This window comes from Astyanax mexicanus, chromosome 10, assembly GCF_023375975.1.
Source record: "Astyanax mexicanus isolate ESR-SI-001 chromosome 10, AstMex3_surface, whole genome shotgun sequence".
NCBI classification, from domain to species: domain Eukaryota; kingdom Metazoa; phylum Chordata; class Actinopteri; order Characiformes; family Acestrorhamphidae; genus Astyanax; species Astyanax mexicanus.
The window spans coordinates 46633644-46661575 of record NC_064417.1 but is presented as its reverse complement, the minus strand read 5'-3'; the positions used below and the strand labels follow the sequence as shown (position 1 = coordinate 46661575).

Below are 27932 nucleotides of genomic sequence, written 5' to 3'. Positions count from 1 at the left end.
TTGTATCTGTTACGACATAAAATATATTTCATATTGGGTCCTTTAAAGCCAGTTTAACTGAAACCAAATGCAAATTTAAGCTTCTGCTGCACACAGCCACCACAGCACCCACCACCCACGGCCCATTGTGCTGCTTCATACATGCGTCACCAGTGCTGCAGCCATGACACTGGAGAATAAGGGAAGGAAGGAGAGGAGGAAACGACCTCATGACAAGAGGCAAGCAGTAAAGGACTACAGCAGCTGAGTGAGAAGGCGAGGTCGGGCACTGTGGCTGGCTCACACAGCTGGCAGCTGTGCTCTCGGGGCCACACGGCCAGAAGGAGCTCGGCACCGAGCAGAGACTCCACAGCACAGAACGAGAACTCCCTCTCACAGAGCTGCCTTCTCCTTCTGGCTTCTATTGTGCTCAGAGTCAGAAATAACCCGCCTAGGACAAAAATACCAACACTGGAGAATGAAAAGGACAAGGACAGATATTAAAGCTGCATCATTAAAGCTGGTTTTCCGAGTATAAGCAGTGTACAGACTAGTACAGGGTTAAATACAACTCTGGAGAAAAAAATAAGAGACCACTTAATTTGGATTTTACCAAATTGAAAACCTCTGGAATATAATCAAGAGGAAGATGGATGAACACAAACCATCAAACCAAGCTAAACAGCTTAAAACTTGCACCAGGAGTAAAGGCATAAAGTTATCTAAAAGCAGTGTGTAAGACTGGTGGAGGAGAACATGCCAAGATGCATGAAAACTGTGATTAAAACCAGGGTTATTCCAACAAATATTGATTTCTGAAACTTTATGAATATGAACTTGTTTTCTTTGCATTATTTGAGGTCTGAAAGCTCTGCATCTTTTAAGTTATTTCAGACATTTCTCATTTTCTGCAAATAAATGCTGTAAATGACTATTTTTATTTGGAAGTTTGGAGAAATGTTGTCTATAGTTTTTTTAGAATAATTTTTCCAGAGCTGTAAGTGTATTATAATATTAACTGAACCTCCTGGGGTTAAAGACCTCAAAGACAATAGTTAAGGCATTATTAAACCCTGTTAAATTTTAATACTTAATAATGATGTAATTAAGAATTAATTAAACCAATTTTAATGATTAAAAATGTCATAATAAGAGTTGTAAGTACTGTTAATTAATGTATCTTTATTGTAAAGTGTCACCAAAGATTTTATTACAACTCATTTTGGAGCATTTTTATTGGTTCATTCATTATAACATTTATTAAAGAACCAATGTAAGATTCAAATGATGTCAATCAATACAAAACTGTACAAATAGACAGTTTGTACAGACACCTGTTTACTTCATGTCACTACTATCTAGACTGTGTTCTGATAAGATTTTAAACACAGGCATTTACATTTAGTTGTCAAATAGGTCTCTGGTTACTCAGACTGATTACCTTAAAAAGTCAAGGGCTCAGCAAACTGAGCTATTTATATTAGGAGTGTCGAACATAAATGTTTACCAGAAACGTTAGCTAGCAGCACACATTAAACAATACCTCTATTTATTTTTTAAATAACTAAACAAATCATATTATGGCTAAGACAATGTATGTATGTAGATCTAAGAGTCAGGGTGGTTAAGTCTGTGTTATTTTATTATAAATTATATTATAGCACAGTCTGTATGTTAAGCCAATTGTCTGTTAGCCTGTCCATCACTGTTCCACTAACATCACACACCAGCCAAAATGTGCTTATAATATTTATATTTATTTATTCGTTATAAAACAAAAACTTTTTTTTATAAAACACAGTGCACACAGTGTGTGCCAATAGAAATCAGTCCCACCTCTTGACACTGTACAGTGTGTAATATAACCTGTTACCCTAATTTAGATCATCTTGACTCAGCATTTAGGAAACTAGGCCCAGACCTATCAGCTACCAGCTACACTTATGGTGTAAAATTGTTTTTAAAAAATCAATTAAGATATGAAATGGATTTCGTTATATTTCGTATATATTTTGTTGTTTGTCACGCATGGGCGAGGCAGACAAAGAAAAATGAGGTCACGAATTGGAAGCAACCTGAGCAATACATTCAAGGATTAATGAGGCGTACACTCGTGTTTCAAAGCAGCTAAACACCAACAACATGCTTTGAAACCTGAATCCAACAACTACTGACTTCTCCCATAGCTCAAACTACAATCAGTAAATATTTAGCTTCAGTCGAGGCTCAGGCTACGTCCAAATTAAATGATCACGTGGCTAATGTGTTTCTCCGAGTGACAACAGACCTCTTGTTGACTACAGAGGAAAGCTGGAAGCTGTCTTGTGTGTGCCAAGAACTATTTGTCAAAGAAATACAGCATGCTCCCTCCCGAACTAACTCAATTACAGATCAACTGATCGCTGCTGTCATGGTGTTTGGCTGGGCTTTTAAAACAATCCTGTTAAAAAAACAAACCAGATTCAAAACCAGAACAATAGTGTCAGTTGGTGCTAATGCTGCGTGGGCATCTACACTGAAGTAGGGCATTACAATATATAGTTTTATCATTGATATCACAATGTACAGTACCAGTTTGGACACACCCTCTCATTCAATGTGTTTCTTTATTCTTTATTATTGTTTAACTTTTACATTGTAGATTAATATTAAAGACATGAAAACAATTGAGGGACACATATGGGATTATATAATGACCGGTAAAAAGTGTTATTCCTCCACATTAATCCCCTGATCTAAACCTGATGAACTGAGATGGTGATTTGAGGTGATTTAATTGGGATGAGCTGGAGCTTCACAGCGTGAAGGAAAACTATTGTTCAGCACCTCCAGGAACTCCTTCCTTCAAGACGCTGAGAAAACTATTCCAGGTGACTCTCCCTCATGAAGACACTGAGATTAAAATCTCACCAAGAGTCTGCAGATCTGTCCTCAAAGATAAATGTGCTACTTAGAAAAATCTAAAGTATAAAACATATTCTGGTTTGTTTAACACTTTTAGTTTACAACATTATATTTGCAATGTAAAAAATCATAAAAAGTAACATTTAATGATAAGAGGTGTGTCCAAACTATTGACTGGTACTTTACATATGTGCAATAGTCGCATCACAGAAAGTGCAATGTTCAGGGCAATGTCAATATAATTATTATTATAATTTTTTTTTTTACTTTTTTGCTGCTTAGTAAATATTGCAGTATTATTAGCAAGACATGTTAAATCACTGACTTTTGGCGAATTTTCTGCGTTTTTAAATACGACATTTATCCCAAATTCCAATTAAAAATGTTGTCATTTAAAGCATTTATTGTTAGAAAATGTGAAAGAAAATGGTCAAATTAAAGAAATTAATGTTTGAAAGCACTGTACCTTTTTCATTATTTTGACCATTTCTTATTTTCTGCAAATAAATGCTCTAAATGACAATATTTATTTTTGTAACATGGGAAAAATGTTTTTTTAGTGGTTTATAAAATAAAACCACAATGTTCATTTTACTCAAATAGTAAAATCTGAGAAACTGATCATTTTGAAGTGGTCTCTTATTTTTTTCCAGAGATGTGATTTAGGACAACAAAATATCCCAATGTAATTTTTTCCCAATATCGTGCAGCTCTACGCTGAAGTTATATAGTTATGGTGTTTTTTTAGAACTCACCAGAGTGGGCGAGTTCTGGTCAGGCCAGAAGGACTCTGGGATTGGCCAGTGGCCCACAGGGACGCCAGTTTTAGGGTTCGGCCGCACGTAGATGAGCTTGTGGCAGCTGTGCCAGGGCTGAGGGCTAAAGGACGTCAGAGGCCGCGCTGGATCCACCACACCATCTGCATATACAAAAGACCATTACAGGAATAGTTCAGCAACGAAAACAACGCCTTGCTCTACTGAATGATGAACAACAGCTTTAGAGTGCAAGTTTCACTTCTGCCTTTTTATACAAACTTTATTAAGAGAATAGGTTACATATAATGCATTAGAATTTTACATTTATAATTACACACATAAACACATGTAAATCTTCTAAACTAACTTCTAAAGGTATCTAAATCTGTTAAGTCATGAGTTTACATATAGTTTTTCACAATTTGCTATTTATAAATATTCAACTAATAAAACATTAATTTCGAATGCAACAAATTTCCCTGGCAACCATCATTATTGTTTGTCTAAAGTGGAGAAATATAGAGTAATATTACCCAGCAGCATTTGAATGTATTAAGTCTACAGTAACTTAATACTGAAGAAACAAACTTCAAATTATGTAGACTATGTTTACATAAATAAACTAATGAGATTGAAATCTATTTTTTTCAGGTCTATGTTCGGCACTTTAATCTGTACTTTTAATATGCAAATTTCAAATTAGCTTTAATGCTGTCATCATTAATCAGCACCCACATATGTATTAATATGCAAAAGACAGGTACAGCTCACTTATATTTATGAATGTGAATCAAGACAGGCAAATCAGATTTAAGCTAAAATACTACTGTACGTTTTGTACAGTAGGTGCTCGTATACAGCAGTTGAAGCTGCAACTCTCTCTTAGGTAAAAAGCATGCCTGCGTCCCAAACCACACACTTTTACACTTTATACACTACATTAAAAGAGACATATTATACCTGTTTTTAAACAAGTTAGAATAGGCCTATGGGCTATACAAAACATGTTCATGAAGTTCTTTACACAAAATTACTCTCACATAAAGAGATCTCACCAGCTTTATTCCAGCAGAATGAGCCGTTTGAGGGCTCTGTCACTTTACGCAAATACGCTGTTGCTGGGTACGCCCCATGTCTACTGAGTATTTACCAAATGTTAGCATTAGCTTGTGCTAAATGGGTCCTCACCTAAGCAGCGTGGGGAGAAGAGTAGCTGGTGGAGTTAGCAGCTCAGAGTGGCTGAGAGGTGTAGATGCGCTCCCTCATCTGCTGATAGCAGGTACAGATCCTTCCCTCAGACGAAGTCTACTGTCTAATCCTGCTCTGTACTGTCTGAGATTTTCAACCAGCAGACCGAAATGGCGTTTTTTGCCAACTGATCTAGTAGGTCGGGCTATGGTGGGTGTAGGGTTGCAACGATATGAGATTTTCACGGTATGATAACCGTCTCAGAAAATACCGCGGTATCACGGTTATCACGGTATCACAGTTTGTTACGTATATTATTAAACTGACTTTTAAAGAAATTACAACAAAGATTTTTTGTTCAATTAACTATTTATTGTAGAAACCTGGAACAATTATAAAAAAAAAAAGCTGTACACCATCAGGTGAAGGAAACCAGGTTTTTCCACTACTCTTAAGGGCATTAAGTGTATATAAAAAAAAAATATATATAAATATATAATATATAATATATATATATATATACACACACACACACGTTACACACATTACATGTCCTCTAAGAAGTAAAGATCCTGTATTTAAAATATTCAGTACAATTATTTAAGTTTAAATGATTTAATATCTGATTAACTGAGCCTGGGTCAGTGTCTGATCAACAACTGTTATAAACGTCTGTTTTACTGCCGAGTTGGTATATAACCAGATACTGCAGAAAGAGGGGATTTATTTCTGACATGATCCTCACAATAGAGATTTATATTTTAAGGCTTTCACACCGAGTCTGGTTTTAACACATGAAAAACAGGCTCGTCAGAATTTGAAAATTAACGCATGTAAATGAATGGCGTCTTTCACATCCAGTCCGGCCGGACCTTTACACGGACACGTGAATCCATCGTAGCACGCACTTCACGCCAGTACCTGCGTGCCCAAATTTCGGATAACTCAGCTCTTTTGCGGGCGCTTACCGCATGGGTTGTGCACGACTACAAAGAGATTTTATTTATGTTCAGATTAAAATTATAAACTAAACACATACTTTGCGCTGCAGAGCGGGGTGGTGTTCTTGGAGATGGGAGAACAGGTTTGACGTATGTCCACCTTTAGCTGTGACTTTACAGCCACATTGATTACAAATCGGATAACCATCCTCGGGTGTGTTCGGCGGGTCTCTGAAATAGTCCCACACTGCTGATTTTAGTTTAGCCTTTTTTTAGGCAGACGGAGATTTGTTTAGTCTGATGCACTTTCTGCTGTTCTCACCGCTGTGTGCTGAGCAGCTGAAGCGGAGCAGAGTTGCGCATTCGCGGGTGAGTTTCTCCGCTGGCTTGCCTTTTACCGGTAATAAGCAAACACACACGGTATGATAACCGTGCATTTTAATACCATGGTATACCGTGAAACCGTTTACCGCTGCAACCCTAGGTGGGTGTTGACTAGTGAGGGGTGGTGCCAGGGAGATTCTATGCAGGTTTCCTTATTCTAACATCACAATAAGGGAGGAGCATCCAAACGGCTCATAAAAGCATATGATTATTTCTGACACCAAACTGTTTCAGCTGATCCACAGAAAACGGATGGATGGATTTTTTAGTGCTTAGGAATATTTTTAGGGCAGTCGAGACCCAAGTGGAAATACGAAAGCACACAAAACCTTAGTTTTGCATAATATGTCCCCTTTCATGGACAGACTTTTAATCGTGGAGGTGTGAAAAAGTGCAATTTGGGCCACAGCCACTGTTGTCCCCTGTAAATTGTGAAACTTATTAACACAAACTAAGGTGCCTCTAAATTTCTCTGGATGCCTACCTTCACCTACAGGAGGTGGATCTGGACCAGTCTTCTCAAAATTAATCACAACTCCACTCAGAACCTTCTGGACCAGAGACTCCAGACACTGGTTCAGCATCCGTTGTGTTCTAACACAATACGATCGACCTTAAAGGAAACACACAGACAGAAAATAAACAGGTTAAAACTGTTAGACCTCAGAATAATCATGCTGTGTGTGTGTGACAACAGTCTTTTCACACAATCACAGCAGTTTCAGATTAGCAGCTTATCTGCTTCTGTAATTTTATATCCGATAACAACAATAAAGGTTAGCAGACATTAGTGACAGGTCAGAGTTCAGCTGACAGATCTGTACTGTACTTTGATACAGTTGCAATTTTGGGTTCACCTGCAGTGAACTGATCACCTTCAGTAACCCTGCAAACCCTGCTGAGTCACCTTCTGAGTTTCTCACACTCACGCAACAAAAAAAAAATGGAAAAAAAAGGTTTTAATATTAAGAATTTCTTAGATAATTCAGGCATTTTTATTTATTGTATGGCCTGTATTGTAGCAGACATCAGGTACTGCATGGTTTACATGTAATTTCATTTATTTTTATTGTTATAAGGACACACATTTGAACATTAAAATGCTTTTTCCAGAGATGATCCCCTTTTGCTGGTTTGTCTGCTCTAAAATATTTCCAAAAAACTGTAATATATATTATTATTATAAAATTATTATATTTTGGCCTCATTCAGCCCTCTGCTTCCTTAATGGAAAATGCGCGCAGCAGCAATATATATATATATATACACCTTTTTACTTAATCTTATTGAAGTGTATATGACTGTTAATGTTAATGAAAATGATGCTGGTGTGGTTGTAAATTAACTGTAAATTGGTGAATATTACTTGAAAAAACATTAAGTTTATTGAAAAAAAGGAAAGGAAAATGGGTTTTAAAAAAAGAGGCAGCAAGATCTAGAAGGCATTACACTCCACAGTGGACAGCATATGCTATGCAGTGGGTGGTAATGATCATGACCGGCGGCATCTGGCTGGAATTGTCCATGTAAAGAGACAAGCGAGAGAAATCCCTTCCACATGTCTTACAGGTTAGTGCAGCATTGGGACATGCCAAAAGTCATGGGACACGTCACTAGTTTCTGTTCAATGTCATCTCGATAATACTAAGCCCACTACATATGATGACATGCTTCCTATATAAATATATAAAATGTAGTTTGCAGCATTATCCTTACTTCAGTGCACCCTGCCTCTTACCTCCTGTGACCTCGCACATCTGGGTGATGGCGGACTCGTCGCTGGGCACGCTGCCAAGCTGGTCACTGTCGGGCACGGCGGCCCCAGGCAGCCTCAGCACCAGAGCGAAGAGCCGCTGGTCCCAGCGGAAGGGCTCCTTGGTCAGCTCACTGCCGGGCAGAGGAGAGTTGAGCGGGAGGTGGAGCTGAGTGGGCGAGAGAGAGAGGGAGATGGAAGTGAGATAGTGGGTAAGAAACCCACAAATGTAAATATTTTCCTTGTTAAAAGTGACAATTAGCACTATATTACCATAGATTAATGTGCAGTTTTAATGTTTCATGGCCAAATTCTTCATAACAAGCATCAACAAAATTAATAGTAGTTTGTCTCAGTAGCTATCTAGCTAGCTAACTTTCCAGTTCCACCTTAAATGGCTCAACAATCAATCAATCAACCAACCTTTTTTTCTTAAATTTAATCTTATTTATTTTTTTATGTACTTTATTGCTCTCTTTTCCTTTTATTGTTTGTGCTGCTGAAACTATGCAATTTCCCCGAGTGGGATGATAATAAAGTCTATCTATCTATCTATCTATCTATCTATCTATCTATCTATCTATCTATCTATCTGTCTGTCTGTCTGTCTGTCTATCTACCTATCTATCCTTTATTTTCACTCGGGAAAACATTGATTCCCTCATTCACAATGTTGCCAAGCATTTACAACATCAAAGGGATTGAAAACATTTAATAATAAATTAGAAATAATAAGAAATAAAATAGTAAAAAATATATTTTAAAAAGTAGCAGAAGTACTCATTTAAAATCAACATTTAATACATATAAATGAAATATATATGTAAAACAGAAAATTCTAAAACACCATGAAAAACATATTTGACACATAGAAAATATACATAAAAATGTCTAAAATATAAAATAAGTAAAAAGATAATAGTAAAAGTGAAGTAAAATGTTAAGAATGATAAGAAACAGATAAATGAATAATATAACTAATAACAAGAATGAAAAAGAGATTAAGATTAAGAATTAAAATAATAAAAAGATAAACTAATAAAAAAAAACTTTAAAAGGGCAGGGGCTGCTGAATTTAAGGCAAAAAATAAAAGTTAATCAAAGCAAATTTCAGCTCCCTTTCAGAGAAATTAAGGAATGGATAATAATAACTGATTTCTGCACCATCTCCCCCCTTTCTGTAGACATATGATGCCCTAAAGTTAACTAGTTAACCAGCAGCAGCTAGGTTACTAAACTTTAGCGCTCCTGATGTGTATCTGGTGCTTGAAGGGTTATCGGGTGCTTCTTAGGGGGAGGATTTCACCCCTTCTTACTCTGTTCCAAAGGGAAGGGTTACACTCAACAAGGGGTAGGGGTAAGTGGTAGGGGCCAAGGGGTGAAATGGAATTGGGCCTAAGAGAAAGAGAGTGGGGCAGTGCTCCTCACCTCGTCCGGCACTCCAGAGCTGTGAGTTAGCTTGTTCCCGTCAGTTATGGTGATGATGACTGACGGCTCCAGGAAAAAGGGGTTCCGACCCTGCAGGGGAAGAAAAACACTGTCATGCAGAGATTTTCCTGTAACCCAACAACTGCTCTTTTACTGCTCAGGGGTTCATATTTGACTCCTGACATTAAACAGACATATAGATTTTTATTTTCACAGCCTGAAGGAGTCGCTGAGTCACCAAACAAGGCTTTTTATGCAGGCCTGTTACAGTGCACTGCACACAGACCTGTACTGGATGTGCTGTATTCACTTCATCCCTACTGTAGGGGTCAGCACTTAGTCTCAGACTCGGATTCAGACACAGAGTGGAGTCAGTGTATAAGCATAGGCCTACTGCTTAAAGGCTCCATATCCTACACAAATGTCTTTATATATTTAGGAGAGATTATGCACTAAATACATAGTCATGATTCCTTTACAAGACACTTTTACATTTTTCAATCTTTTCTTTATTCTTAGAAATAAACAGGCCATTTCCTAGAAGCCTGCTTTGTCTCTGAGGGGTTTTCACATCTGAAAGTCTCTGAAAAAACTTTGCTGCTTTTCGTTTTGTTTTTGTTTGTGTTAGATGTCTCCCCATGGGACAACGTTTAGCCTGTGGTATGCATTTTTTATAACTTAATTTTGCCTTATTTCTCCATTTTCCATATCCATTTACCTTATTTGGTAAGAACTAGGGCTGAACAGACAGTACAACAGTAAAATCTGATAAAAATCTGGTAATCAGTCTGGAAAACACTGGATGATCTGTGATTCTTCCTTTTGTATTATATATGTATTGTATTTTATTTAAATTGCCCCTATATTATTTACTTACTTATTTTACTCTTTATTTTCTATCTATTAAAAGTTTATGTACCAAGTTAACCTTCTTCTGATGTAAATCTTTGCTGATACAACTGTAATGTTTGTAAAATTCAATAAATGTATAATTACAAAAAAAAAACTTACACTGTGTTATTTTATTGTTACTTCCTGCAATATTTTTTGCAATAATAAAAAAATACCAGAATACTTTCGGAAATACCAGATTCCACTGAAAGTTAATAATCTAACATTATTATATTATTAGTGCACTCTATATACTGAAGATTCTGAACAGATTCCACTCACTTAAACAGCACCAAAATGTTTTAAAATCTCAGTTATAATGCTCTACTTACAAAAAAAATGTCATGTTTAAATTGGGCTCGGGCTCAAAATGACAGTATATGGGGCAGGTCGGGGCGGGCTCAGGGCAGAACGTGCACAGACTCAGGCAGGACTTTTTTGGGCCCGATCTAAGCTCTAGTTCAGACTCTGAACCGGACTTTAAAATGTACAAAGTTTTTATTCATACCTGGCCATAGTTGTCTATGCCGGAGACCAGCCTGTTGAGGTTGAGCAGGTCAAAGGCTGCCCGGAGAGCATTTCCCAGAGTGGTCAGTCCAGATGCCTGCAGGTTCTTCAGCTCACTCATGAATGTGGCATGGTTCTCTTTCCAGCCAGCCTGGGTTACAAACACACACACACACACACACTTAGAAAAAGGTGTCACACGACACTTCAAGCATTGCATGAGCAGTTAGGGAGAGCATTGGGTCACACTGCAGTGCGGTTAGGAAATAAACACATTGCGGCCTCACACGAGGCATCTGATGACATTTATTATAAAACGAGATCAAAGCCAGCACAGAGCAGCACAGCAAACAAACACAGCCAGCTGCCTGTGGAGAGACGCACTGTACTGTATGCTGTCAAAGACCATGAGTGTTTATTTTAGCAAAGCATGGACAAAAATGCAATATTAATACAATAATAATACTACAATCTGGATTTTTCAGTAATGGTGACATGATTTTTAAACTTGCATTGAGAAGCAGCTACAATCTGGTGTTTTAAGCTGAATAACTGAAGACCAGAGTAAAATACAGACAGCAAACACATATCATATCAAACAGCAGAACAACTCTGTCCAAACAGTACAGTAATCCAGGCATCAGTAAGTATTTCAGCAAGTTTTTATTTTAGCAAATATCCTTTTATATCCAACTCTTGAAGCTTGAGATTCATAGTCTAATTTGCTCCTGCAATGTGACTTATGCACATAAAAAAACAGAATATGTTTTTATATATTTTTGATTCTTCAAAGTAGGCACTTCTTGCTTAGATTAGGCAGCTTTGCACATCTTGGCTGGATTTTCTCAGTCAGTTTTATGAGGTAGAGTCACCTGGAACTCAGGCTTTCAGTTAACAGCTGTGCTGAACTCGTCAAGAGTTAATTACTTGAATTTCTTCTCTCTTAATGTGTTTGAGAGCATCAGTTGTAAAGTTGTGAAGAGGTAAAGTTACAGGTAAACAGTTAACAGTCATATATGAGAAATGTTCTAATCCAGATTATGGCAAGAACTACTCAAATGACAAGAACTACTTTGCTGCTGTATCTGTTAACACCACACCTTTAACCTAGCAGTTAGCATCACAGCTAATACATACTTAAGCACAGGTTCAGAGTAATGTACAGAAATGATACCCATGCCAAACCATACAACAGGACATATACTATCAAACCAGAGCCGTGCATCATCCTCTCATTAATTATCAGTGAGTAATCCAGCTTGGAAAAAACATTTAGCATTGCAGCTAATCTGCTATTCTAGGCCTTATAACAAGAGTCAAATAAGGCACAAAAAACAGACATATAAAGGTGTACTCACACTAAGCAAGTTTTGGTTGAATCATTCTGGAGCACGGTCTTGCCCCACCCCATCACCCGCTGGCCTGCACTGACACTGCGTTTAAACAATCCGTGCCCGAGCACGCTTACGTCATTACTCACTGCTCAGTGGGCTTGCCAGTGTTGTGCCGAAATCAGAACCCCTCCCATGAAAAGCAGCTTTTTCTGAAGCGCATACACACTGTCTTCTTGATAAAAGTGAAGATAATCTTACTTAATTTATAAAGAAATACATGCCAAAAGTCACGATTACACGATTAGAGGGGGTGCTTTTCCTGGCGGGAGGGCTGAATTCGGCACAACACTGCCATGTTTGTTTACAGTAACGCTGTATCCCTAACGTCACATTAAGTAACAAGCAATAAAGGACATTAATGTTTAAACTAGTGTATTCGAGCACACTCAAATTAAGACATATTTAAATAGTCCAGCATTTCCTGAATTTAACAAAATAGGCCTCCTTAGTCGGTGGCAGTGTCAGTGCATGATTAAGTATTTTTATAGCTATTATTAATATTGAGGTTATATCACATCCACAACTGAAATCACGGAGTATATATATACCTGATAAACATTTTGTCCATATCGTCCAGCCCTTATTTCATCTAAGCAACAGAGTGGCTGTTCGCAACATTTCCTCCAGCGAGGTCAAGTGCCTTAGTGTTACGGCATTATGCTTAATCTACAGATGACCTGCAGGCTTACCAAGCGCATGGTAAGCACTACTATGCTGCTGAAATGTGTGTGAGAGTGTACGAGTCAGTGAGCGAGTGAGCGATTGAGTCAGAAAGAGAGAGAGAGAGAGAGAGAGAGAGGAGGAACAGAGAGTGGACAGGATCCAATGAGACAGACAGGATAAGCTGCGCAGTGAGAGTGTGTTTATGTGTGTAGGAAATATGTGTGTGTGTGAGCATGTGTAGGCAGCCCAGAGTTCAGCGATACAGTCTGAAGATTCAGCCTCATGATTTGATTTGTTCTGCTCTCGTCTCCGAAATGATTTCAGGGCTGCTGTGCGTCTGTCTGTCCCTGACCCACATTAGTCCTCATAACAGCAGCCATTACCGCACTGTGCCCTTAAAAAGCGAGCATCATGCCTTCATTTGCCAGGAAAAAGGAGTGGTTAATGACTCCTCAGACCAGGATAAGACCCAATAATTTCCCTAAAGAAAGCACAATTTGAAATCTTCATTCAGAATAAATGGGAGCATTATATGTAAAGAAAGAGCGGCCTGTTTAACAGGTCAGATCATAGAGTGGTTCAGCCCGAGTCAGCTCAGCACCATCACGCTGTGCATGTGGGTGGTTCACACACTAGAACACACACTTGACATTTTGGGACGGGAGGACTCCCGTGGGTCTGTGTCGGAAACAAAAACAAACAGAAGAAGCAGAATAAGCCTGTGTGTCGGAGTAGGCGATAAGGGTTTGACAAAATATCAATTTTCGAAATATCACAGTTTTTGTCCGCAAGACATTATCGAAATGTGCTGTAAAATCGCCCCCAATTTGAATTACTAGTTACTAGTTACAAGTTACGGCTTCTTTACTCCATGTGGTGGCCCCAAGCAAAATGGACCCCACCACATATCATCACCTATCATTTGAAAGTAAAACTAATGTCAGTTAGTCAGTAGCTTTAATCATTTTAGTGTTAAAGACAGTGAACAGCTGGTGTACATGGATACTGCTGAACATGTTCCAGTCTGGTTATATGCTATTGTCAGTAATTAGTGTGAGAGGCCCTCTTGAGGGGGATTTTGATAACAGTGTGGTTGTCCTTTCCTACACTGACTGTTTATGAATATAAATGGCCTCCCACACAGTTTGTGGTTAAATCCAGTTCATAATCAGCCGTTGTCTGGGACCGCCAAGTCAGCTCGGGGCCCCAGGCAATTGCTTGGTTTGCCTGTCCTGTTGCAACAGGCCTGGTGGTGGCTAAAATCAAATGAATAGGGTAAATTTTGTAAAACTGACACCACTGACACTGGTTATTTGGTTATTTAAGAGTATTTTTCCACTTTTCAGTAACACAAATGCAGTGGAGCATCATATAGAATTGTCTTGTGATGTATAGAGTATTGCAGAATCACAGTATTATGATATCCTTGATCACAATAAATCACAATAAACAAAGATATATAATATATGAGTTACAATATTGCGGATTGCAGTCATGTAATCTATTTTTTATTTATTATTAAACTTATTAAATTTGAATCTGAAATTTGTTCCTTACATTGTGTTAAAATTTCATGATAAATGGACCAATCAAAATGCTTCAAAATTACCTTTGATAAATCGGATCTATTGTATTGTACTTTATAACGATATAACTATACTGACATGCCAAAATGGGGTCATGGAAAAGGAAAAGTATATATTTCTGTCATTAAATGAAACGTTACCTTAAGAAACAGCTTGGGTAAGCCCATGCCTGTATAAGTTGTGAGGTATTATCTTGTGAGTATGGCTGAACAGTGGCCAGCATGCTCAAGGCAAGGCAACAGATTGATTGTGGATCCTAGATGGAAGTTTCTTATAACGCACACAGTGGGTGGTTAATAATCGTGATGTGCATCATCTGGCTACAATAGTCCATGCAAACAGACATACGGAAAAAAACAGCTACTACATTCAATGCAGGAGACCCCACACACATATCCCACAGGTCATTGCAGCGTTCTTTAGCTTCCACTGGCATGGCAAAAGTCATGGGACACAATATTAGTATCATGTCCCAAGACATTTTGCATATATGTATATTATTTATGTATTGTCATAATACAGTCATGTTGGCTGACCTCACCCACGTCTCACCCACATCAGTAGCTCTAGTCATTTGAGTAACAGAGAAATTCTATATTTTCTGCCACTCCTCGCTCATTTTCCTCTGCATTAACAATTTAGCGCTTCTGTAGAAGTGTGACTGCATCAGAGTCTGCTCTTTAATGACTGTCGTCTCCACTGAAGCAGAGGGGAAAGGAAATGAAAGAGAGGGGGGAAGACTAGCAGAGTCAAAGGAAGGCCTCAGATGTCTTTCATAGAAGCACCACAAAGAAGCGCAGTGACAATCAGTCCTGCAGGGCACTTGTTGACTCAATGCTTCTCAAAGCTTTTCATGTCAAACACACTAAAAACAGACAATGCTGCTGCTCTTTCAAAAAAAATAAGACTTTTCTGATTTGGTCTAGTGATTCAGGTTTAATTATCTTGGCATATTTTTTAGGGATTGGATATTGACTATTTTATTCCCTATCCAGTTCTAAATTATGGGCCATTTGGTGTCCTCAGGTCTCCATTAACAGACATTGTTAATCCTAGGTCTCAAAACGAGGTGTGTTTAGGTAAATGTCTGGTGTATCTTGGCAACTAAAAACACAGCTGTGCCACTGTCTGAATATCGCCCAGGCAAACATCAAGAGTCAGATGTTCATTGCTATCTTGGCAGTGACGCCTCAACAGGCACATTCTAAACACACGTACTGTAGACATGCAGCATGGACCAATAATGCGTGCCTGTTGGCAGCTATGCAAACCTTTACATCAACACTGAACAGAATGAACGAGCGTGAACAAGAAATGTTGGACACATACAGTTAGCTGCACCATTAAAATAGCAATCCCCCAAAGTCAGAGTGTGTATGGCTCTTAAAAGGAATGGCAAGTGAATGCCAAGTGACATGCTGATTGGTTTATTGCGTGTTGTGCTTTAAACACACCCATGATTAATTAAGAGAATTAATATATGCATTTTGTGGATTTCGATTTCGCAAGGTGTACTTCTCTCGTTGTTACGATAGCAAAGACACACTCTAAAACATGTTGCACGTTGTGCAGTTTACGGCTCACCTGTAGATCACTAAAATATGGCCCAGTAACTTCGATAATTATTGAAGCTGATGAGGTGGGTCAATAACACTGGATTATAAGATATAAATCAGACACAGTGGAGCAGGAGGTGGAGTGGAGATACAGGTAGAAATGTTTGTAATCATGAAGAAGAACCCCTTCCCTCCTTTCCACTCTATAACACACACAAAACACTGCAGAGACTACAGCAGCAGACTGCTCCCAGCCCACTGCTGGACATTGCACTTTCACATTATTCCCACTGCATCTCTGTACACATATGTGTCTTCAGCACCAGGCACTATATTAATGCTTATTTTGCACTGCTCATGCTTTGTACACAAAACTGTATTCACAGCTAACGCAATATTTTTTAAGGTATTTTTTTTGATAACTATATTTTTGGCAATATTTTATAGAAAATAATAATAGTGTAACAAAAGAAAAATAAAGTAACAACAAAAATGTAGAGCCTGCATATAAACTGCAAACAAACAATTAAACATATACATAAAAAAATACAAATACAAAAATGTCACGTCCTCGCTATGTGTCCCTGTGTTTTTCCCCGTTTCCTAGTGTGTTTCTCCAGTAGTTTTCCGTCAGGTGTGTGTAATTTTTAGCTCCGCCCCTCGTTTCCTGTCTCCCCAGGTGTTCAGTGTTTCATGTTACTATTTATAGGTTCCCTTAGTCTATGTTTGCTGTCGGTCTTTGCACCTTCCTCTGTCGTTTGTCTTGCCACGTTTATAGTAGTTCATCTCCACGTCCCATAGTTCTTTGTTTATTAGTTATTCTCTGTTTATTTCTCTTGTTTGTTTCCTTGTTTATTTCTTGTTTATATTTACGTTTATTTCCTTGTATATATATATATATATATATATATCACCAGCCCTGTTTAGTTATTACCTGTCTAGATTTAGTTCTTGGATTATTTTCCCTGTTTGTTTATGTATTTATATTTCCTCGTTTATTCCTTATTTGTTTGTTTGTTTATTTGTTATTTAATAAATCTTGTCTTACCCGCTTTTACATCCGCCTCCCGTCTGCTCCCCTACGTTACAAAAAAATACACGTCTTTCAAAAGTATTGCTAATATCCTGATTTTCCTGATGATATTGTAGCATACAATACGATATGGCACAACCCTAATTTGTACAGTATATAAATAGTATGTGGACCTGTATGCATGAAAATAAAGCACGGATCAAATGTTAAACTGGAGCAAAGCAAAGCACAATTCATTTATCCTCGATCAGCAAAAAGACACAGCACTCTGCTGCACTTAGTTCATATTATAATTAATAAAGTTAGTTTTCTTGTAGAGAGAAGCAGCAACACTGCCAGTAAAGCCCAATCCAACCACGACTCTGTCTTCCTCAACCAAACGCAAGACAGGTGGCCAGAACAAACCAGCTGCACCACAGAAACTGACAGATAAGGACTTGTTCCCTGTGAAGCTGCAGTTATGAGGAAGCGGCCTGCCCGTATAAATACAGCCCGGGCGACGGAGGAGCGGGAATCGTCCTGGCAGATCAGGGCACGTGATGGCCCGGAGTGGACTCACACGGCTGAGGCACTCGGGTTCAGCACTCCTGAGAGTAACCACCCTGTACGGCGGCAGCGCTGCTCCAGGATCAGGTCACTCTGGATTAACACATACCTTAAAATCTGTTTCTCTGTGAAATATAAATTTAAAGGAACAGCGTGCATATGGAGAACAAAACCTTGTATCTCAGAAAGAGGAACATTAGTGGTGAACATAAAAATAGGGATTTTTACTTTTCTCGTATATCGATCCATAAAATAGGTATTTTTGCATTGATATGCCTCAATATGCTATAATTGCAAGCAAATAGTGATAAAATATATTTTTTATATTTATATCTACTGATGCCAGGAATGTGGGTAAAGATTTATTGGCCAGATGTTTAGATTTAGCTGTTCTTTTGTAGCCCAGAAGAGAAAAACTACATTTCGATTGGCCACATAAATATTGTTGCTGGTGTTCTCAAGCCGTGCCCTGTGGTAACACTTTATGATCATTTAATATTTTGCTGTCCCATGACTTTTGGCATGTCATAATGTCATAATTTACTTTATTGAAGAGTTGAACAGATACACTAGGACTGGAATATTGGATGGGAACTGTTAAAATACTGACCTTTCTTTGAGAAGAGCTTTGTAAATGGAGAAGCTAATACTTTAATGGTATTAAATTACTCATTCATTTATTGTTTATTTATAAATGACTCTAATCTGTATGTTTTATGTACTCTATTTTTCACACTATCTAAGTTAAATAAAGCTAAGCTAAGTAAACAAAACTTTAATAAAAAAGACTTTCTTTTAAAATCAAACGAGCGCTGGATGTTAATCAACATAGATTTCTCTCCTAAAAACTGTTAATTTGGGTGAGTAAAGTGCTTTCGTTTATTTACAGTAAGCTTAGATTTCCATATTTCTCCAGCACACAGGCTGGAGCATTAGCATTAGCGACTGACTGTTAGCAAGTAATGCTAATGCTGCTCCAGCAGTGCTAGTCGGGGTAAGTAGCAGGCTACAGGCCGATAATACTCACTTCTAAATGAAGAAATATTGGTTAGCAGCTAATGCTAATGCTACTTCAGCCTTGGTGCTGGAGACTAAACTGTCCCTCCTGTATAACTCTGTACTTCAGAGTAAAGAGTTCTACAGGAGTTACAGTTTAGTCTTTACAACCTGACAGGTAAAATTCATACATAAGGTGCACTGATGATTTTTGGGAAATAAAAAGGATTTTAAGTGCGCCTTATAGTGTGAAAAATATGGTACAAATAAAGATATGTCATTCAGAAAAACAGCCTTATATATAATTTTCAGCATTAATACAGCTAAATGTGAACTTTCAGGACCAAGACACAAAATACAGACTTATTAAGGCTTATAACATGTTAATAAGCAGTGCATATATCTATAATTCAGACAGAAACATGTCAGCAGGCTGTTGGGTGGTGCTTGCCATGTGTGGAGAGATAAAGCTGAGGCACAGGCTAACACTGTCCCTCAGACTTGTGGATGGTCTTCCCCCTTATAACAAGATTAAGCACCTCTGTATATGTGAACAAGGCCATGACCCTGCAACCTTACAAGACTTTTCCCAGCATTCCCTGCCCCACTCCACGCTTGGATGGCAACCACTTGGAGTGAGTGCTGAGAAAGTGCCCAAACCACTTAAAACGGCAGGCCGGACCCCAGAATTAAATGGTATTAATGTGGATTTGTGCTCTGTTGTTTAGCCTACCTGTCAGGCATGCTGAAAACAAAAACCTACCCCCTCAATGGCCTGATTCACAGCAGGATTAGACAAGAGGCGGAGTGGATGGTAAAAAATCTCAGGCGATAAGGCCACTATGGTTCACAATGGTTGTGTGGTAGATAATTGGTGAGCACTGCAAAACAGAAAATTCTGCAGGTACTGCACTGGATTTGCTATTTATAGGTATATATTTGAGTAAAATTAACATTGTTGTTTTATTCTATAAACTACGGACAACATTTCTCCCAAATACCAAATAAAAATATTGTCATTTAAAGCATTTATTTGCAGAAAATGAGAAATGGCTGAAATGACAAAAAAGATGCAGAGCTTTCAGACCTCAAATAATGCAAAGAAAACAAGTTCATATTCATGAAGTATTAAGAGTTCAGAAATCAATATTTGGTGGAATAACCCAGTTTTTTAATCACAGTTTTCATGCATCGTGGCATGTTAACTTTATGCCGCTCCTGGTGCAAAAATTAAAGTTCAACTTGATTTGATGGTTTGTGATCATCCATTTTCCACTTGATTGTATTCCAGAGGTTTCCAATTTAGTAAAATTAAAGAAAATCATCTTATTTTCCTCCAAAGCTGTATATTAGTGTATATAAATAGTATCTAGACTTAAATGGTTCATATGGCTGCGGATTTGCACCCCAAACAAGCTGGAGAACATCGGATTCCTTTCATAAAATAGCAGTTGTTTTAAATACACAAATAACGTCATCTAAATGCCTTTTTATGTAATGTAGAACTTACGAGATATTATTGTAAAATGTGTATGATAAACTGTACTTCTATCTTTCTATTCATCTATCCATATCTACATTATATAGACTATATCTAGATGATAGTACTAGGGCACCTTTAATTTACAGCTGCAGTAGTTTCAACTCTTCTGGAAAAGCTTTTTGCAAGATTTTGGAGACACTGATGTTAGACAATAAGGCCAGAATGACTTGCAATCTCCATTCTAGTTCATCCCAAAGGTGTTTAATGGGGTTGAGGTCAGGGTTCCGTGCAGGCAGGTCAGGTTCTTCCACACCAAACTCATCCAACCATGCATTTAAGGACCTTGCTTTGTATACAGTGGCACACAAGGTCATACTGGAAACCCCGCCCCCAACCAAACTGTTTTCACAAAGTTGTAAGCATAACAATTTCCAAAAGAATTTTGGAGTTTTGGTATGCTGAAACATCTAGAATTCCCCTCATAGAGGCATTAAGAACTTAGTGGAATATAGCCAAATCTCTAAAATAATACAAGCCCTTAGCATTATCCCCCCTCCACCAAACTTTACAGTTGGCACTACATCCAACACTTCAATGCATTATTCTGGGTGCTGTAAGCACTGCATGCTAAGTTGCTGGAGTTCCTAAAGTCTTCCAATGTCCAGTAAAACAGTTACTCACAGTGGATGGTATATACTTGTAATATCAAGTAGTGAAGACATTTTAAACAGTTTGCACTGCATTGTTGCAGTGGTGTTGTCCTATTACAAAAGACAAGAGAAATATTCTAGATTTAGCATTAGCGTTTAGCTGTGTTGTCATTAGCTATTAGCATATTTGTCCAATAATATGGGAGGGTAGATAACAGGGGTGCTTTCTGGCCTCAGAATCCTGACTGAGTAGGCAGAATGTGCTAAGTTTCAGACTCTTTCAGCCATACTGTATCTATATCTATGTACCTATCTGTCTATCTAGCAGAGATACATCTCCAAGCACAAACATGATAACCCACGCTCCTGCCAAGAACAGAGTGTTTTTATGAGAGTATGATCTATCACAGAAACAAAAACATCGACTTCAGAAAACGGGCAGGGCTAAGAATAATGTTGTGCTTGTCCAGGAATGAGACTACAAGTGAAGCACACAGGCAGGAACAGAGAGCTTTGTCAGGGTCAGAGGCTCACTGGAACTCTTCACTGATTAGCTGCTGAAAATCTCATGAATAATTGACAGGAAATAAAAAAGCCACTCTCTCAGACACAGTAGCCAGATTCTATCTTGCTCCGCTGGCTCTCTCTCGCACAGTGCATTGTTGTTGAGAACTGGGTTAGCGTGGTGGCTAATTCAGACTGGGTAAAGCTTGGTTGAGAAGAGTGTTTTTAAACAGGTGGGAGGGACGAGCTGTCCATGAATAGCACATGCGGAGCTTAGTGCTTATGCAAGCGAGCTGTGGCATCTTATAACACGTAATAGTAATCTGAAATGCTTTGCTAGAACAGCTTCGAGGAACGCTCAAAACAATAGAGTACAGTGATTATTATTGTTGCAGATGTCTCAAAAAGGGTAACAGATTATTTGAAGCTGTATGTACATGTATACTGTATATGCATGTACTGTGTATGGAACTACATAAGAAAGGAGACATGGTTTTCCCATCATAGAGCCATTACATAATAAATATTTCTATATACATGTGTATCACTGTTGATTTTGAGTTTACTACATACTTTGAACAGATAAACTTATACACTGTGCCAAAATTTCTTGATAAATGGACCAATAGAAATACTTCATGTATGACCTCAAATAAACTATTTTTACACTGACTTCCATTGAATGTTTAGACGTTTTTTTCTCGCTCCTGTAACATTGCTGTTTTGGAGATAAATCTAAACATCTGGCCCATAATCAACTATTTATTATCTAAGTAATTATAATGCAATGACACTACTATCTTCATGAACAGAAAAAGCAACGTATGTCAATATCTTTACTTTAGTCTAACACTAAGTAACAATATTTTATACTGTGTACAATATCACAAAAGGTGTATAAAGTAATCATCCCAGCATATAAATGCATTGTGCCAATCTAAATTAGTTTTTTTTTATCTTCTATACTAAAAAATTATACACCATACAGTACAATGGTTGTGAATATCAGCTAAATCTAAACATCTGACCCAAAAACAGTGCTTTTTCAAGTAATTATACTGCCATGAAGCAACAATGTATATCAGGGTCTTTACTTTAGTCTAACACTATGTAACAAGATTTTGTACTGAGTAAAATATTACACAACGTGTTTAAAAGTTACTATCCAAGCATAAGAGCTGTTGCATCTTATAACACGTAATAGTAATCTGAAATGCTTTGCTAGAACACCTTTGAGAAACACTCAAAACAATACAGTACAGTAATTACTGATTGCAGATGTCTGAATTGAGTAACATACAATTTGTGGCTGTATGTACATGTAAATATGCACGTATATAGAGCTATTTATAAATGCATTGTCCAATCGAGATTTGTTTTTGCTCTTCTGTGCTACAAAATTATACACCAAACAGTATATTGGCTGTGAATATCAGCTCAATCTTAACATCTGGCTGGGAAAACAAGATTTTATACTGTGTAAAATATCACAAAACATGTTTTAAAGTAATTGTCCCAGCATAAGGGCTGTTGCATCCTATAACATAACAGACTATTTAAAGCTGTATGTACATGTAAACTGTATATGCATGTACTGTATATGGAACTACATACGAAAGAAGACATGGTTTCCCATTATAGAGGCCTAGCCTAAATATGACAGTCCTGTACACACTATAAGGTCGAGGGGCACTTGAAAGGCAGCTCAAGACTTTCTAAGATAGGCCAGGAAAGGGCTTCATGTGGAGTATGGGGTAGAAAAGCCCCCTAGAGAGAGGCTGGCCACCTGCCAGAGAGAAAACACTAATGAACTGCTTGGGAATGAAGCCACTCTCACTGTCAATGTCAAACAGCAGATAAAGAACACACACAGTGCACATGCAGCAGCATGTCACATCCACATCTCAACAACAGTCCAGGAGTCACACACAGGACAAATGGGAAAGTGGAAAGATAATGTATGTGTGTGAATGTGTGGGAGTGAATGAAACACAAGCTAGTAAATAGGTGCATATTAGGCCTGTCACGATATTTCATCTCATAAATTATATATAAATAATATTTTTAAGATTATGTAATGCCACTGACATAATGATCATGTAATAGCACATTTATATAGTGAAATTACCTTTTAATTAATAATATTTTGGGGGGTATAGGAGGTATACTTTTAATGTTGTGCACTGTTCATTACACAACTGGCTACAATATTGGTGAAGTTCATTCATGTGTAAGCAATCATGTGTAAACAAAAAAAAAACAATGGATGACAAGAATATGAGTAAAAACCATTAAGATAATGTCCAGAAAATGTACATTAAGTCACTAACTACTATCATGACAGGCCTAGTGCATATAGCATAAGTATCAGAGCACAGTAAACAGCATATTTTTACCCTGTACAAAATGTAAGAAAAGTCTGAGCCCTTCTTATTAGGCAAATGGTGATGCAAGAGATGTAAAAAGGGAAGCAGCCAACACACAGCAAGCTCTCTCGCCTTTCTCTTATATCCCACTCGTATCCAGTTCAATTCAGAGTTCACAGCTCTGACCTAATTATGGCGTTGCATGTGCTTGGTGGGTATGCATCATAAAGAGAGGGATGCTTGCTACGGGAGGGATTTGGGCACAGCTTAAATGCTTAAAAGTATTTGGCCATATGTTTTGCGTTAGCATAAACCGTTAGGATGTAGTAATAACAGATGTGGAATTGTGTTAATTGTGTCTATTAATGACTATTAAGCATTAGTTCTCTGTTAAACAAGATAGTTAGTTAGCTACACACTCACATTCAGAAGTCTAGAAGACTTTGGTTAGCCTGATGAAGCTGAAATTTTAGTAAAAATGACAACTGCAGTCCAATTTTGAAACACTAGACAGATCTGTCTGCCTATCCTTTTTTCCATAAATGCAAAGCTTACACAGGTTGAACACTGAACCTACACAAACAAGTGCAAGGCGAGTTCAAAAACTTTTGCAGTGGTAAATCATACTCTGAACATAAATTAGGTGTTGTATGCATTTGCAATGCTTTTATTGTTTGCACATCATAAAGCAGCTCATGTATACTTTTTAAACCTCAACTGCTATCCAGCAAGCTAGCTTATTGCACTGTTGGCTTAAGTGTTTTTGGGCCCGTTGCTCAAAAACGAAGCCCAATGCTCAGAAAATAACACTCTAAAGTTTCAGTTACTACTTTACAGATTCTAGCTATACAATGCGGTTGTTAAATACTAGTTTTACAATGACAATGACAAAGCATATGTATCAATATATATATATATATATATATATATATATATATATATATATATATATATATATATATATATATATATAAATAATTTACCTCACCAAAGATGAGTTAAAGTGTCACATAGATGGTTTTACTGCCCGTTTTGGACATGTTTAGGGTTTGGCTTGGCTCTCTCTCTCTCTCTCTCTCTCTCTCTCTCTCTCACAAACACTCTTGCTCAGCTCCCTGCAGCTCCTAGCCCGCCCACAACTCAGGTTTTTGACTGACAGGTAACTGAACCACTCACCTTGCACCAACTAGAAAGCTACCTCAACAGAAATTAGTGTGTGAGCACAAATAAACTATTGTAAATATAAAAATTAATTTTCTTTGAGAATTTCCTCATACATAATATTTTTTACATAATGTTTTGTGTTAAACATGGGGGGTCCCAAACAGAACCCTGCAAATGTAATGGTGGTGATGGCCATTAATTTAGTACACATTAAATCAATATGAACACAATGAATAGAATATTGGCCCAATCCCATTTCACCCCTTGGCCCTACCACTTAGCCCTACACCTCTGTTTTGTGTGTGCAGGCCTAAAGATAGGGTGTCCTAATTCGTGTTAGGCTGGAGAGGTAGGGGAAGTGTTAGGGCTACATGGCCCTTCAAATCAGAGGGCTATAAGAATCACAGAGAAATTAAGGGTTGGACAATAATAATTAATTACTGCACCACCTGCCCCCTTTTTGAAGACATACAGTGCTCTAATGTTAACTAGTTTAACCAGCAGCTACCACTACAGGTTCTTGAACTGATTTATTAGGGGTAACTCTGTTCACAATAAGGGGTAGGGGTACAAAAGAGAAGTGGGATTGGGCCATATAATATAATACATACTGGCCATTTAACATGGGGATGAGAAAACTACCCCTCTTCCAGGTTTTTTCCCCTGTGCATGTGTGTCTAGCCTGGCTCACACTTTCTGCAGTGTGAACTTCTCCTGCTCTGTCAGGCTGCCTGCCTGTGTAAGCAATGTAAATCATGTCACTTCAGTTTAAGCCAATTCTGTCGTCTGCTTTCAAGGGATTATACATTGGGAGAGTCTCAAAAACGTGAAGGGGGGGGGGGGGGGGTGGTTCGTGTACTGAAATGGTGGAGGGGGCGGGAAATTGATGGCTATTAAAAAAATAATAAATAATAAAACTGGCTATGGGCTCATTGGACAAGCTTTCACTTCATAAAAAAAATATTATAAATGAATACACATAAATAAAAGAAAATCAGCTGCATTATTAAAGTGGCCTGAGTGCAAAAATAAATACTAATGCCCTCCCTCTCATTTTTCCCCTTTTCTACTGATGATGGCTTTTCCCAAATCAAATCAGTTTGACTTGTTTAGTCTTTATTGACCAATCAGCGAGCGCGGATGTCGGACCCGGCCAGAGCGCTGCAGGGGGAGGGGCTTGTCGGGGCTGACAGCCCGCTTGTCCAATCAGAGCCGCGCTGGACCTCCACCGCGTCACGCGCTACGTCACGGTAGATAATAAATCTCCCCGCCTCCATCTCAGCGCCCGAGAGCTGCTCCCAACACAAAAGCAAAATGTCCGCCATGTTCAGAGGCTGCGCTGCTCCGGGTCTGCGGGTATTTTAAGAAAAACGAGCCGTTTTTCCGCCACCGGGAGGCCGACTGACCCGATGCTACGAGACCAAAGGGACAGTAGAGTCTCACTGTCAGAAAACAACAACATCTACTCCGCCCGAGCCACAAACAAAGCAGTATTTTTAGCAGTATTTATTTACCTTTACTCCGTATGGTGGATCATCAAATGTAACTAGCATGTACCTGTCGCCTCTACTAGCCGGGTCTCGGGCACGCAGCTGTTAAAGAAAACGAAACAATATACACGTTAGTCTCGACCGAGCCTGTCACAGGGAGCCCTCCTCTTAAAACTCCCAACAAGGCACAACAGTTAAGCGGTAAAAGTCGGGCTTTAAAATTGTGCTTTACCTTCATAAAGATCTCAACCGCGCCTTTAGCAATGTCCAGATACGTCGTACCCAAATAAGTGCGCTGATTCATAGAGGCGGACGTGTCTATCAGGAAAAGTAAAATAGGCATTTTCAAGTGTGTAGATATAGAGCTCGATGGTTACTAATGCTTACTAAAATACCTAGGATCGGCATAGGACCGGCCTGGGCATGCATATATATATATAAATGTGTGTCATATATATATTTATATTTTTTGTTAGAATCGGACCCCCCCTCCCCTCAAAAGAGGGTCGTACTGCCACCCTTGGCCGCCGCCGCCTGCCCGCCTGCCTGCCTCTCTAGCCTGCTGCTGTCTTTTCTGAGCTCTGCTGGCGCTCCCGTTGCTGGAACTTCTCTTCCGAACGGAATGGAACGCCCTCGCTCCGCCCACCGGCCTGCGATTGGTGCGGCCTGAGCGAGGCGGCCACGCCCACCGCCGGGCATGAATATGCGATGAGGTCGCGGCGCGCGCTTCTCGGTCAGTGTGACGACCTAACGAACTAATAGCGTGTATACTTTCAGTTTTATCATCATTTAGCTGAAGCTTCATTTAAAAATATAAAATTAGCTGTAAACATTTCAACATTTCATTTTGTTTTAAATTAGTATGGTTAGAAATAAATGGATTTATTTATTTATTTATTTATTTTTTTACAATTTTTAAAATTTGACTTAATGACCCTCAAAATCAGAGTAAAGGTGACAGGTAACTATGTAAAAAACAATAATAATGCGTGGCCGCAACTTATTACAGCATGGAAATGAGATCCTGGCAACATAAGTCGTAATAACAACTTAATAAGAAATGGCCATGTATTAAGATCTCGTTTCCATACTTATAATAATAGTATGTTGTTGCCACAAATTATTATTTTTATTAGTAGACTTATTATTAGGCTTAATTCGAAAAACACTCAATTCATTGTAAACTGTGATATTTTTATCATTTAATATGGTTAAAAACAAAGTGTTTTTTTTATTTTTTTTTTTACAATTTTCAAGTTTTTAATTTCTGCCACTCAATCAGAAAACATTTTTCCATTTAGCCTCTTGTAACATAAATACTGTTTATGACTAAATAAAAAAATTAATTGGGCATACAACTTAAGTGTAAAAAATGGTAGGCCTATAGTAAGAAATTATTTTTATTGTGTTTTCCTAATTTATTTTTTTTGTTTCCCCATCTCGATTTAAATTTAACAAAATTTAGCTTTTCTGATTTTTTTCCCCAAATCTGATGGGCTTTCCCGCCGTGGGTCTCGGTGTGAACAGGCCACTGTTCTGGGGAACCCTGGGGGGATTAGAACCGCGTTTGGGCTCTTTCTCCAAGGCAGGGCGCTGTTGGGACACCCTTCATCCAGTGTGTGTGTGTGGATGGGTGGGTTTATATCTCAGCGGATTGAAATATTGAACGTAGCTATTTTATTCCTTCTTTTCTTCCAGATGGGAATGAAACGGCGGCCCCTCCTCCTCCTCCTGTCTCATGTACTTGTCTGGCTCTTGATGGGGGTGG

General features: G+C 38.3%; 1 protein-coding gene across 1 annotated transcript in view; it reads right to left on the bottom strand.

Moving 5' to 3' along the window:
* The window catches only part of ints6l (integrator complex subunit 6 like), a 42019-nt gene extending 15270 nt beyond the window's left edge, over positions 1 to 26749 (bottom strand). Inside the window, exons 1-7 of the mRNA XM_022684243.2 lie at positions 26397 to 26749; positions 26189 to 26266; positions 10735 to 10884; positions 9336 to 9425; positions 7893 to 8076; positions 6639 to 6767; positions 3639 to 3802 (exon numbers count right to left, since the gene is read on the bottom strand). Of these exons, the coding sequence (XP_022539964.2) occupies positions 3639 to 3802; positions 6639 to 6767; positions 7893 to 8076; positions 9336 to 9425; positions 10735 to 10884; positions 26189 to 26266; positions 26397 to 26507 (906 nt within the window). The 5' untranslated portion in view covers positions 26508 to 26749. The remainder of the gene's footprint in view (positions 1 to 3638; positions 3803 to 6638; positions 6768 to 7892; positions 8077 to 9335; positions 9426 to 10734; positions 10885 to 26188; positions 26267 to 26396) is intronic.
* Positions 26750 to 27932: the final 1183 nt, after the last annotated feature.